The sequence below is a fragment of the Centropristis striata genome, chromosome 12, assembly GCF_030273125.1.
Source record: "Centropristis striata isolate RG_2023a ecotype Rhode Island chromosome 12, C.striata_1.0, whole genome shotgun sequence".
NCBI lineage: Eukaryota > Metazoa > Chordata > Actinopteri > Perciformes > Serranidae > Centropristis > Centropristis striata.
In genome coordinates this window covers 25,590,349-25,604,944 of record NC_081528.1, presented here as the reverse complement: position 1 = coordinate 25,604,944, position 14,596 = coordinate 25,590,349, and the positions used below count along the sequence as shown (strand labels likewise).

Here is a 14,596-nt window from a genome sequence, read left to right as displayed (position 1 = left end):
GCCGGCAGAAGGCTAATATTGACAAGTGCGGCGGTTATGCCAAGCCGTCGTAATCTTGCGGGCTGAGGCTTTTTAATTTAACGTCAGATCAAGTTTGACCAACATTGGCCCGCCGCGACGGGTCCAATCGGAGTTCAGATCAGCTCCTTCTTCCCCCTCCACCATCCCACCCCTCCCCCCTCTCTCTCTCTCTCTCTCTCTCTCTCTGTCCTCTCTCTCTCTCTTCCCCCCCTCTTAGTTGCAAAAAATGCTCTGCAGCTGGGCTGCACCTCAATGAACCTAATTGGTGCACTGTGAGCGACCATCATCTATCCACTGGATTTCCATCGCGCCCGGCTTCCATCCAGAACATATGAATTTGCTCAGACAGACCCTTTTAAGGAGTTGAACAGATAGGTCGGAGAAAATGGCACAACGCGTGGTTTTGTTTCTACTGTGGCTCTTTGACAGATCACTGGCAGGATTTCCCAATCAGATCAATATCGGTAAGTGTCTTTGCTGTGTTGAAAAAGGCTGGTTTGCATGGACATAGATTGCAATTTTCATACCGGGGAGATGTGCACGGAGCGCGGAGCTCTGCGCAACGATAACTTGATTTTACGTATGCTGCGAACGCGGCTGATTCTGTAAAACTGTAGATTAAAGCTTCATGTAGTGTTGACTGTGTCATTGTAAACACCGGCTAAAAACACAAGTGTATAATAAGGAGGAAGACGGTCAGTTCCCCCGCTCGATCTGAAGAGTTACAGACAGACGCACTGGTCAAAAATGCATGGTAGTTATTCTTTCAAATACATATCAGCCTTCTTTCTATTACAGTGGGACGTGTAGAGTTCTTTCCTACTGAGTTAAATAAGCTCCAACACTGACAGTACACTCAAAAGCACAGATGCGATTGTCTGATCTTTGGTTTTCATCTCTTTAAGGGGGACTGTTCATGCGTTCCACGGTGCAGGAGCACAGCGCGTTCAGGTTCGCTGTCCAACTCTACAACACCAACCAAAACACCACTGAAAAGCCTTTCCACCTCAACTATAATGTCGACAACCTCGAGTCGTCCAACAGCTTTTCAGTCACCCATGCGTGTAAGTGTGCTTCTATTTCAAGTGATGTCCAGATTCTCTCCCACATCTGTCCACAGCAGAGCGGGCAGAATTATTTATGTCAAACTCATCATGGAGCTTATAGAGGCTACATCTCAATCCAGGGGGAAGCAGTCAAGTTCATCGCACTTCACTCTGGGTCATTTAGTCTCTATGGGAATTCACAAATACACAGTTTTCTCATGTACGCAGTGTTCTGCTCATATTTACCCTACATGCTTTTATTCTTCTTCACCACAAAATGCACAGATTTTTCAGGAAATGTCTATTTATTCTTACTGATCGTAACATTTGACAGGCAGCAGCTGTGTTTGGAAGCCACATTCACAGCATTAGTGTCTATCTTGACTTTTACAGAGGTGATATATACTGCAAAAATATGAGTTCCACACTGTAAAAGAAGTTCCTTTGACAATGTGCTGTATACATGCTGGCCTTCAGAATGCAGCCAATTACACAAACCCTGTGTCAAGGACTCAGCGCTGGCGGAGTTCATGTGTTATGGAACTAAATTGAATGTGGGTTTTATAACCTGACAAGTGCTTTATAAAAATATTTGTGTTTCATCACATAAATGATTCTGTATTCAAGAAGAAAGGATATAAATTGCTACAGCATCCATTGTACGTATACTCTTTTCTTCTCCGCTCCATTGGGTGCTATTATGTGGTTATGGTCCGTCCCATGGTGCAACTGGTGCAGTGGCAGAGCCAACAAATATGCTCTTTTTTCCACACCCCGATTGGCTGCAGTTGCTTGAAATCAGCAGAAACCAAGTGGACGAAAGGGTGAAGAAATAGAGCCGAGAGTGCCATTTTGTGATGTCATTTAAAATGAGGAGTTCAGTTTGGGCTGAATGGCCGACTTTGGAGGCACAGGGATGTGTCTGACTGGTGCCGTTGAGTCCCTCTAACCCCTGTGTGGCACAGTCATAATGGCCCCTCTGAGTCTCCATGTGCCAGAGCATCTCCTCCTGCGCCGTCCTCTGACTCCCCCCTGTGTTACAGAGCATCTCCCCCAGCATTGCAGAGTCAGCTCATTAGCACCCAGCCCTCATAGCACCTCACCGTGCTGTCATTGGGTGAAAGGGGGGGAAAAAATCCATAGCTCCCCAACCAACGCCAGCAAATGAGTTGGGCTCAGACCTGCAGGGGAGGTGGGTCTGAGCAGCGAGGGAGATAAAGCAGAGCGTCATATCACAGGCAGCAGAGCTGTAAGTGCCCTAACGAAGGCATCCATAAGAAACAATAAGCAAATGAGAGTGAATAAATAATAGATAGTGCTGTGCAATTTCACGCATGTTGAAGAGGAAGGGAAGCATAGGAGAAAAAGGCTTGATATCAGAATCTAATTAAATTCAGGGGCAGACAGAGCTTTAGTGAGAGGAAGGGGTTCCTGTGGGAGCCGTGGCCCCGTTTCTTGTTTCTTGCTGCCACGTCTTAGCATCTCCATCAAGAGCACTGTCTCAGGACTGCCTTGAACTTCACATACAAGAAAAAACTATGAGCAAATAAATGATGCAAATAAAACCAATGCTTAAAAGAAATATATCGCTCAGTGATGCAAAAATAGAGAGCGTCAAATGTCATTCTAATGTTTGCTGAGAGCATCTCTTCTGCTTTGATGTGCATATTAATAATCTGCGCTGCTTGATTTCCCTTTTTAGTGCTTAACACTACATTATACAGGAAGAGGTTTCATACTTAACACAATAAAAGACCTCTACTTAATTGTAAAATAATCAACAAACTCTGAGCAAAGACAGGTCTTGAAGCCGTTGGAGATGCAGTTTTCTTTCCAATGTGATTTGTGTAATGCACGATCTGAGACTTTTTTCAAGGTAGTGCCCTGAGACTCTTGTCAAGCTGAGCTGGCAAACCGCAGACAGCTCATGCTGAGCTCACAACAGTCCATAAGCACCTCAGATTGTCTCTACCAATGTAGTGAACAAAATTGAAATGACGGTTATTAGATATCACTTATCTGCTGACTTCCAGGCCTTTGAGGCTTTGCCTCTGGTGAGCGAGGACCTCCTGCGTTCTGAGTTTCAGATTTGTCAACGCTGTTGTTTGTTCTGCAAGCTGTCACAATTATTTAGTGGACATTCAAATTTCCTTTGTCATCAATAGCCCAGTGTGGGTGACTCAGACCTTTGTCAGCAGTAGCACACATCTATTTTACGATCGGGCAATCTGAACCAAGATTCAAAAGTGTCATTTATGTGGGTTTGGGGAGTAAATCTATTTCGAGGCAAGCTTCATTGCTTTGATCAAGATGAGTTCTGGCTGCCTAAGGCCCTGCAGAGTGGTTGAAATGACAGCATTTGTTTTGTCTTGTTCGGACTTTCCTTGAAGCTGATGTTGTGCTTTAGTGTGCGTTCTCTCTTTACTCTGGGACGGATGCTGCCAAAGCCCTCTACTCTGACTCATCATGTAGATCACTCCCCCTCATTTGCTGTACATACTTTACAAACTAATATAATAGAGGCAGAGGAACAAGAGGACATGCATACAGTAATGCAAATTAAACTTGCCGGAGTTTCTTTCTGCTTTTTAGAAAGAAAATATGGAAATCCTTTAGGTGTGATGAAGGCAGAGGCTTGTGTCAGGACAATTTTCTTTCAAGCCACTTTAAAACCTTATGCTATTAATTGAATTAGTGGCTGGTAGCAAAACAATGTGTGGCTCCAGTAATCCTTAAGGCTTGGCTTTGTACTGCAGAGGCATGGTCTGTGCTTTGGTGGCAAGACTGTTGTTGCTTTGAAGTGACATCAGAAATTGTGAAATGTGTAATTACCAGCGCAGGGTCCATAATAGCTGTGGAAACTAGGAGTCAGGTGTGCTCACAGAGAAGACGGGAGTAGTTCAAAGCAAAGGCTACCAGTTTGAAGAAAGCAGAGTAGACAGCATTAATGTTCCTGATGGTCACGGCTAGCCAACTTAATGACACCGCCATCCTTTTCTCTCCTGTTTACCCTTCTTCTTCTTCTTCTCTTTCCTCCTTTACCTGAGGCAAAGAAAACATCAAGCCCCCCCTCCGCCTCTCCTCGCCACGCTATTTATTAGATTACTCGCCTTGATTCCTGTTAAAGGCAAATTTTGCAATGCTTGGCTTTTGAATCTCATCTCCCTATCCCTCATTCCTCATTCTGTCATTAAGCTAATGGTCTGTGTCCCCACTGCCAGCCTTTTTACATGTGCCTACCCCTCTTTTATCGAATCCTTCAGGTCCCTACACCCTGGCAGTAGCAGATGCGTCTGTGGCTGCACAGTTCAGCCGCTGTTAGCTACTATAGGCAAAACTGCTTTGCTTTGAGCATGAGGAAAAAACAAGATAGAGTTATTGTGATGTGTGTTTGTCATTTTCCAAGGCAACAAAGAAGAGGGACAACAGAGAAGCAGAGTGACTGTGAGGTGCAAGGCTTTTTATTGTAAATAGTGAGATGCGGTTAAAGTAACAGTGTGATATTTTTGGGTGATACGCTTATTCGCTTTCTTGCCAAGACTTAGATGACAAGATTGATACCACTCTCATGCTTGTTCAGTAAAAAATGAAACTGGACTATAGCACCTGTAAAGACATTTTTTTTAATCTAATTTCTTTAATCGATAGAAAAAATTTGGTTGTGTGAAAACACAAAATTACATGTAATTTTACAAGTCATACAGATTATTTTAACCAGTCAGGACTCTAGGAAGTTACTGGTTCCAGCTAAGAAATAGTCTGGAATAGGGTTGGGCTGATGCATCGTCCATCGTTGATGGCTGACAGTGATCAACCAGCTCCGGTTACATTCAATGTATGCTTTAAAAGTCACAATTCTGATTATCAAGGTTGGACAGATTTTGTTGTCGTTAGAGCTGTCAGTTTTTCGAAAACCAAGTTTGAACAAATAAAAAAGCCAAAAGAGAATTTGTTCGATCTAATTCAAACTTTATGAATGCATTTGAGGAGTCTATGGAGTCAATGGAGTGCACTAATTTCTGGCGAATGAAAGTCACAATTAACAGATGACAAACAACCTTTTATTCATAATGGTTGATATACGTAGTGGGTTTTGTACCTGTTTGATTTGATCAGTCTTAATGACTCCCGCAGATGATCTCACTATAGACATCATCATATGTCGATTTGGGGATGTTGGCCAACTCTAGTCTGGTACATAACTCCCTGTAAAGCAGCAATTTGTTGTTATAATGCTTCTTCTTTATTTTAAACACATAATTTTAGCTTCCTAATTATTGCGCTGTGTATGTGATGAGTGTATTTTGTTTCCCTTTGAAAAGAGGCAGGCTAGTGGTTTCCCCTGTTTCCAGTCTTTATGCTAAGCTAGGCTATCTTGCTGGATGTAGCTCCATATTAACCCCCCTGAAATTGGATTCCTGGCAATCTTCTCTACTAGAACCTGACAAGAAAGCAAACAAGCGTATTTCCAAAAAAGTGAAACTTTAACAATTGAGTTTAACAGTTGAGTTATGTGATGCTAGCATTCATGTGGCCTTATTGTCAGTGTGAAGCAGTGTGGAGAAAATTAATTATGTGTGCTGCATCCTGACTAAACTCCCCATGATGCAGAAGGATCTATATTCATACTGTGTGAGCAGGACAGTCCAGTATCAGGATCACAAAGAGTGTGGAGAAAATTACCACACATGCCATTTCATTAAACTGTTAGGAAAAAAACTCCAGCCGATGCTCATATTTGGAATATCAACATCATTGATTAGTGTTATCATAAAACAATAACACTCAATAACACAGTGCACCAGCTCCATATTTGTCTAGACACAACACATTCTTAGAAACATCTTCTCCACTGACCTTTACGCCCACCCAGAGAGTGCAAGCTCCGCACATGTTGCCCAGAAACACCAACAGTCTCTTTACACCGGCGGGCCACACTATGACTGAGCACATGTGGCAAATGGCATATGTTGTGAAGCACAGACGAAAGGGCCCTTACCAAATCTTCCCATGTATTGTTCTGTATAGCTTTTGGGGCTGTTGTTGCTGTTGTTGGTGGTGGTGGTGTGTGAATGGATGGTAAACAAAGCGACAGGCAGGCATGTTTTTGCGGTGCATGGGCCTGACAGATACAGGCTATGGTCGAGAGAAGCTCCTCAGGTGATTGTAGTGGTGCCACACATCTTGTCCTTGCAGGCTGTAACTCAGCTTGAAAGGTGTGACCAGGGAAACGTGGCAGGGGGAAGAGTGGGGAAAGTGAGCGGTGGGAGGATAGAGACAAAGACTGCAGTAAGAGAAAGCAAGAATTCCATGAAAGGATGTTTTAGATGTTGCTTATATCGAGAGTATGTGTGTGACTGTGCGTGAGTGAGTGAGCGAGCGAGTGAGTGAGTGAGTGAGTGAGTGAGTGAGAGAGACTTCTGCAGGCTATGGGGGTTGTGCTGGGACATGCCATCACAGTCCAGCTGTGTTGAAGGCACAGATGGAGGTTTGTTTATGGACGCACAGGCATGTGCATATGCATGCGTGTGTGTGCACATATGCACAGAGCCACTTTAGGCGCTCACATACACACACACACACACACACACACACACACACACACACACACACACATCCCGTCTCTCTCTCCACATTTCTTACTGAGTAAATCTCAGTGCTTTTTGTACTAAAGCTCCCATGACACACTTCATCATTCATCTAAAGTAAAGGTCACGGATACCGCCTCCCCCTGTGTCTCTTTGCACAAACAACAATTTTAGAAAGATGCCATTTTTGAATTATATGCAGGCTAGGATTTTTGTGAAATGAGGAGAGTAAACAAGCGCATTCGCTAAGCACCATGACTGTGCAAAAGCCAAGAGAGAAACTCGAGCCCTCGTAGAGCATAACGTAATGATGTGATTTCGAGGCCAGCAGGCCAGGCGGTCTCTGAGGCCTGTCGAGGTGGCTGCATCTGGGGCCTCAGTCAGATGAGTGGTACAGTAACGGCGCAGGATGAGGTTACATGCTCTGGGAACTGCGAGGCCTCCAAGAGGGAAGCGGGACGTCAGCAGAAGGAAGTGACTGACAGCGACGCTCAGATAAAAAAGGATGAGGCAGAGAAAGGGTGGAGTTTCTGTCAGATGCAGTCACATGCTATGATCTGACACAGGCTTAAAAATGTCTGGCAGAGTTATTATCATTATTTTTTTTAGGAACACTTTGATAGTCAAAATTTCCATAAAGCTAATATTACTTGTTCCTACAAGTGCTACAGTAATTGCTACTACATTTCTGCAAAACACTGTCTTAGTACTGAGGAAATGCTAACAAATAACCCTACATTTTCTTCAAGTCTTGCTGCCATGACTACAATCACTGGTGTTGTTTGTTGTGGTAACATGAGGTTAAAGCTTCATACAGCAAACACATAAAAGGCTGGGAAAAACCTCCAACAGCCAAACCTCCAAATGGAACATTATTTTGACCTATTTTTTGGCCATGAGATGCCCTCCGCTGTATTTTATGTTTATTTCTTTATTTATTCTAAAGTCAGGCACACAGCTGAAGCTGTAATGAGATTCAGACTAGAAAACACTAGAACACACTCCGAGGCAGATTCAACACAATGAATTTTTAATCAGAATATCAAAAGATCCTCTTAAACCCAACCTGAGGAGAAGTGTTGCTGTCGGAGTGTTATTTGTCTTGGAATCAATGACGCTGGCAGATGTTGTTTGATAAAACAACAGCTTTCCTCCCTCGCTTCTGTTGGTGGCTTCAAATCTCCATATATCTTCTACAAACACTGGGCATTTGGCCATGTCAGCAGATATGAAATATATATCTAAAAAAAAGAATACAGTGTTAGGACAGATTTTTTGATTTGGAAGATCAGTGAAGCACATCACAGATCTAGATTGGTCCTTTTAAAGATTTCTCTAGCCCTGATACTTATCAATCTTTCATGGTGTGTTCAGAATGACAGTGAGGATGTTGGGGTCCTTTGGATTTTTTTATTGATTTCCTTTATCTATCTGCTCAATTTCAGGGCACATGTGATAAATTATAAGTGAGAAGAGAGATTAAGGTGAATGATTATAAATAGTATGTCATACACCCTTAAGATCACCCTACAGCCTGCACCCAGTTCAATCAGACTGCACAGAATTTATGTAAATAGTCCTGTATTAAATTATATTTTTATATAATGCATATTGCAGTAGTTCTGGGACTGGCAGAAATGCTTTACATGTATCAGTGATGTTTCATGATTGCTCATGAAACTTTACCATTCGAATAGATTTTGTTGACAGTGAACTATAAAAACAATTTACGCCACAGCTGAGCAATAAAACCCCTGATGTTACCATTAACCACCAGACCAAGAATAGGTTTAAGAATAATTTGTGCATCGCTGACCCATATGTGAGCTTTATGGCAAAGCCATGAATGCAACGCGTAGATCAAACCCCCTTTTTTTCGTCAGCAGACATGATGCAACATGACAGCCCATCTATGCTCCACACATCTGTTCGCCACTGTTCAAATAATAGGGTGGTTCTGAACTATAAGTCAACAATGACAGGCGAAGTCTGTGTTCTCTTATTGAAGATGATATCAGTGCAGCATTGTGATGAACAAGAGGAGCTGGCTGACCATAAAAAAAAGAAGCAAACGATAAACACTATGAGGGACCGCACAGGAGGAGACACACAAAATCTTAGTGGTGCATTAGACACATTCGCTGCTGTGCTCTGTGTGAGAGAAAAACTGTTTATGATAAGAAAAAGGCTGCACATGTGGTGCATTTAAAGTAAAAGGAACAGGGGGCAAGCTGCCATTGTGAACTATTCATCTCAGGTGCATCAGGGATACGTCTGCCAGCAGCTCGGCTCCGTGTGATGGCTGCTTTCCATTTTGTTTTCTCAATGAGCAAAAACCTCTCAAGGAGAGTGGAATACGTCGTTTGTGACAGAGATTATTTTTCATTTGAAAATGTCATTTACCCTTGTGCACCAGATGTGAAAAGACATGGATAGAGTAGGTAAAGAAGAAGAAAAGAAGGGCACTTTCAAAACTTGTCTCCTGTAAAGATCTCTCGATTGCAGTCAGCATTTTTTACCCCCCCCCTGTCTTTCTCATTTCTATATTTCTCCCTTTATATATTTAATCTCTCCCACAAAGCCCATTACAGCTATGTTCCTGCAGCCGTTGCAGTCACACTCAGCTAGCTATTGGCCATTCACTAGACTCCTCTACAATACCCGTAATCACTGAATCAGTAATCCCCTACTTGAGCTGGAATAGCACATCCGCATCGTGCCTCATTGGAAGTTGCTGCATTGGCCTGGCTTCACTGGGTCCAAAAGAAAAAAGAAGGAACTCTGAAGTCCTCCTCAATGAGAGCTGCTGACTGCATTGTCCTATCCAAGGTCAGACGGCGTATGAAAGAAAACACTTTTGAGCCTTCTATTATTTCTGAAGAGCCCAGAGAAAAGATTTAATTGGCACCTATGTGCCGTCTAATCTTGTCGGTCCTCTCGGACTGTGTTATCAGCTGTTTATTGTTTGGGCTCCCCTCTGTGTGTGTGTGTGGCGGCGTGTGATTTCTGCGCTAAAGACAGTCAAAAAATGTCAGGACATCAGGGTGGTGTTGTGATGAATATAAAACATCAACAGGGAGTGTCACGACGCACTCTCCCAACTAGTAAATATTGGATCACAGTGCGACGGGGCTTCCAGCTTCCAGCTCTCCGTCTGCCGACTGAGCAGATTGATCCGCACGTTTCTGGCCTGTTTCAAAAGAGGCAGTCGCTAGCAGAGCCCTGCCAAAGCTGCATGTCTGTGCAGAAACAAGGGCTCCATCATAACTGATTGCTTGTGACAGTTCACAGTCGCCCGGCCACTGGAGCATCATAACCTTGTGAAACTAGTGTATGGGCACTCTAGCATACAAGCTAAAGGAGAGCAGGAAGAAAGGGAAGATATTAGCATATTTCTTGCAGTGATACAGAGATGCAAATAAGACATGCCGTGCCATGAATAGCCTCTGTGGTTAATATTAAACACTTCTTATGCAATGAGAGACATAATGCAGACCAACACATCTGGAAACAGGAGGGGGTTGCAGACAATTACTGCAACAGTGATTGCAGATGCAGATTGAAGACCCACGCCATGTCAGAGCGGGATCTGTTGATGTGTCAGAATAAACTGCTAATGACACCGGAGCAGAAATATCTCGTGGCAGGCCCGAGGAGCAAACCCGAGCCACTCAAATCACTTTATCTGTGTTGTTGCTATAACAAGCGCCAATGTATTTCTGATTGTTCACTGGTTCATATTGGAATGCATGAGTTTAATCGGATCTGCATGAATGCCGTAATGAGAATCAAATGTCCGTGAGTAACGTGTGTGGAATTATTTGGCTGTCTTCGACTACAAAGCTCTGAGGTGCTTCGCTGATCTGCTGCCGCACTATTGCTCTCAGTCATGTTCTCCAACTTAGATTAAGAAGATAGGTGCGAACGAGGAAAAGCTTTAATTGTGACGCAGTGGTGTGATCTTACTTTACACGCATCTTACCACGGGTTCTCCTGTCTTTAGTGCTCACTATCCCCACGAGTGAGAATTAAGTGAACATGATGTGCTCGCTCAACCATGACCCTCCTCTGTTTCTCCCTCCAATGGTTAATTCGGAGAGTGCTGTTGTGTGGCTCTCGCCATTTCACACATGGCTACATAAAACCTGTGGGCGGTTTCTCCCAGGCCGCTGTCCGTGTTTGTGTGTCCATGCATGACCGTGTGATGAAATATTGAAGTGTTCTATCATCGACCATTGGGTAGCCGCCGGCGCGATCCCTGTCCCTTAATTTTATTTTTTCCTCCCTTCTTTATCTCGGCGGCATGGGTTTATTTTCTCCGACGTGGCGTGCAGATCAGGAAGGCAAACCTCATCTGGACCCGTGACAGAGCTAATCCATCGCAGCTGCAGAATGAAAAGGCCGTTTGGAGTGAATCCATTCCAAAGGCCTCAATGGAAAGCTTCTCTCAGATGCCGGTGCCCTTTGCAGCCCTGACAGTGCTAGAATATGATGAAAAAGGACTTGGGAGAGTTTAGTGGCTTAGCTATGTTTATGAGAGAGGGAGTAGTGGAGGAGAGAGGCACAAGATGGAGAGATGAAGTGACCAACCACTGTGTTTGTGTATGTGGGGTGTGAACTGGATTCTAAGCACATAGCACAGTAGCTCTTCCCCCATCTCTCCACCTACCTGTCTTCTTTAGTGAGCTGAGGCAAGCTGAATGTCCAGAATATGCTGTGTGAGGATTTGTGAGCTTTTATACACGCCTCTGTAGAGGAGCTGCACACAATGAAGAGCAGGTCCACAATGGCTGTGAAGTGGGCAGTGGCTGAAAGTAGCATGGTGTTGAGATGAAATTAAAGTTAAAAAAGACAACCTTTCAAAATAATTAATAAGTGAAAGCAGAAAACTTGTCTTTTGCCACTGAATAACATATCTTTCTCAAGTGTGCCAAGGGCACAGAGAAGTCTCACCAGTTCTCTTGCTTTCTTCTCCACACTTTGTGAATTGTATTTCCTCCTGCCCATTGTAGTGCCTCTGCTGCTGCTGCTGCTGCTGCTGCTACTGTACCAAGGCTCATCCTTGAGCTGTAAGGGGATAGACTTTGGGTCTTTTATGCATAAAGAAGCTTAAGTTCGGAAATTGTCCTCAAGTGGCCAAAGTTTGTGAAAAGTCAGTGAACGTTTCACTCCCGATTTTAGCCGTTTGTCTCAGAGTAAAGCTTTTTAGCCAGACGACAGCCCTGTAACAGAATAAAATATTTAGGTGTAATGAAGAGGAGTTTCCTGTTGTAGGAGTTGTGAAGAAGCGACGTTATTTTTACAATCCAGCAAAGAATGGGATTAGCACAAAATGCAGGTATAATTTTACTAGAAGTGCCGAGCAATGCTACTGTAAGGTATTGAGATATCCATTGAGATGTCTGACTGAAGCCCGTCACTTTTATTTGTACCGGTAGGGTGTGTTGCAGGTGTCTGAACCAGAGCTGGATGGTGGGCAACAAAACCAAATTCAGCAGCCTTTAAGGACATTATTACAGTCTCACTGGGTCAATAAACACAGCAGTGAGTTGGTCATATACAGTGATGGAGAAAAATGTTTTCTTAAATTTCTTGTTCATTTTAATGCCTGGTACAACTTAAGGTACATTTGTTTGGACAAATATAATGATAACAACAAAAATAACTCAAAGGAGTTTAATTTAAGAGCTGATATTGAGACATTTTCGATGGTTTTCTTGATAATGATTTTGGTTATTATCAAGAAAACCATGGAAAATGTCTAGATATCAGCTCTTAAATTAAACTCTTATCAGCTATTTTTGTTGTTATCATTATAATTGTCCAAACAAATGTACCTTTAGTTGTACCAGGCATTAAAATGAATAAGAAATTGAAGAAATATGGTGGTCTAATCATTTTTTCCATGACTGTAGGTTAATGTCAATTTAACTTGGGAGAGAGAATAAAGTTCAACAGTAAAAGTGCGTTCTGTAAATAAATCCACCATACTTTGTATTAAGGGATTACTAGTGGCATTAAGGGATCCCACAGAGGTTTTTTTTTACCTCCATATAAATGTGTAGCTAATCTTGCAAACTACTAAATCCTTTACACTCTATATGATCATCTGAATGCTGTGTTTCTGCCCCATTGGACATATTTTTACTGGAACACTGTGTTCTTAGATTTTAGCAATTACTATAGTAAGTTCAGTGTTATTATATAACCCATAGAACCAGTGGCCCAGAGCTATGAGTATTAAAAAAAGATGTGGTAAACCATAATTTTTATAGTGACTATTTCTTTGACTGGAAGAATATTAACATAAGATGGTTTAAAGTGAGATTTTACTGCAACCCTTGAAATGATGAATTATTATTCATGGCAACTTTATCAGTCCAGTTTGGAAGATAATTTACTTTGCAGCATTTTGATTTTAGTCAGTCTGTCATGCTGATCTCATCCATGTCAGCTTGTCTTTATGGTGATAGTGGTACACCTGGGACAAGACAGCAGACAGGTACCAAATTAGACCGAATCTTGTCATATTGGCGTGCTTGCCGAGCACATATCCAGGCAATGAAAGGTCCACAGGCAATCCATCTTTTAATCTAATGCGAGAAAAATTGGTGCTCTCCTCTCTCCAAGTGACTATATGAAATGGCTCTAAAGTGAAGCCCCTTGCTGAGAATCTTTATTGGTTTTTGTTGGGAAATTAGCTTTATAAAAGAGAGGTGAGTAAGGCACATTCAAGGGTTTATATGTCAGGGCCCTGGTATATATAGGATTACAGCTCACTCACTGTCATAGCTCTCTGTTTTCCATCTCTTTCTCTCTCTCTATACTACCTCCAGCATTATCATTCAGGGACAGAGCGCCATCTCAGCAAGGGCACTAATAAGATGAAAAGTGGTGCTGGACTCTACATACTTAACCAGGCCTGGATTGAGGCTGAGAAGGAGAGGGAATTCTTTAAGTGATGTCTTCAAGGTTAAACAACTGGTCCCATCTCCTGTCCTCATTGACTTATTCTATTATTCTTGGGGAAAAATGCAAAGAGCTGAGAGAGACTAGTCCTGTAGAGGTACTGCTTTAAAATTCAGCCCTATAATCAAGCCCCACAATGCAAATCCCTCAATGGCTCGGCTCGGTTTGTTTCATCGGCATCGGATATGAAATGTGACATGTAATTTGATTAGCGACACCGGGGGCAAAGGCTTAGTTTACATGCGCAGGAAGTGGACCTCGTGAGAGTGGCAGATAGTCATCCGCTCTTGGTGGCCCTGTGCGGCACATTCTTGGCTTTGCATGTGCATGTAAACCGTACACGAGACCCACAGATCAGAAATCTCCCTAAAGGACAGAAACAACCAGTCACGAAGCATTAAACTCAGACGGTTCGCACCCGAACTGGAATATAGACATTTCGAGACTTCTTGCTGCCCTGTCTTGCAGATTAGGAAAAGAGAAAATGACAAACAGAAACTAGTTTAGCGAGCAAGACTGAAAAACAGATAGAATTGATGTAGGGCAGGAAAAACAATCCAGCATTTTGACAGTGATGGAAAAATATATGCGTCTGCCAGATATCCGCAAAGTTTACTCTGCTTGTTTTTTCTCAATCATCCAAATAAGAACAGGAACCAGGGAGGCTTTCAGCTGCCAGGTATTTCCCCTGCTGTGTACAATTGGATTCAAAACAAGTCAGTCAGGTACGGCGCTCTATACCTGAAATATCACCACAAATCTTTACCCAGGCAAGCCAAGCCCTGCTGCAGTCAAGTCCAATCATTTAGAGGCATCTTCTTAAACTATTGCTTTAATCTCTTTGATATGGCTGAGAGTTTTCTCCTTGTGTCCTATTTTCTTAAAGGCATCTGTCATGGAGCCCTAAAGTGAACTGTTTCCTGTGATTCAGCAAAGCTAATCTTCCTTGTTTGTTGTGAAGGCAGAGCCCCT

General features: G+C 42.8%; 1 protein-coding gene across 5 annotated transcripts in view; it reads left to right on the top strand.

Annotated features, from left to right (window-relative positions):
* Window positions 1-210: 210 nt before the first annotated feature.
* Window positions 211-14,596, top strand: part of gria3b (glutamate receptor, ionotropic, AMPA 3b) — a 91,821-nt gene continuing 77,435 nt past the window's right edge. For all 5 annotated transcript variants that reach the window (XR_009395309.1, XM_059345815.1, XM_059345814.1 and 2 more), the window contains exons 1-2: window positions 211-485; window positions 927-1,085. Coding sequence is in view for 4 of the 5 variants with exons in the window: in XM_059345815.1 (XP_059201798.1) it covers window positions 407-485; window positions 927-1,085 (238 nt within the window). In the remaining variant the exon portion in view is untranslated. The remainder of the gene's footprint in view (window positions 486-926; window positions 1,086-14,596) is intronic.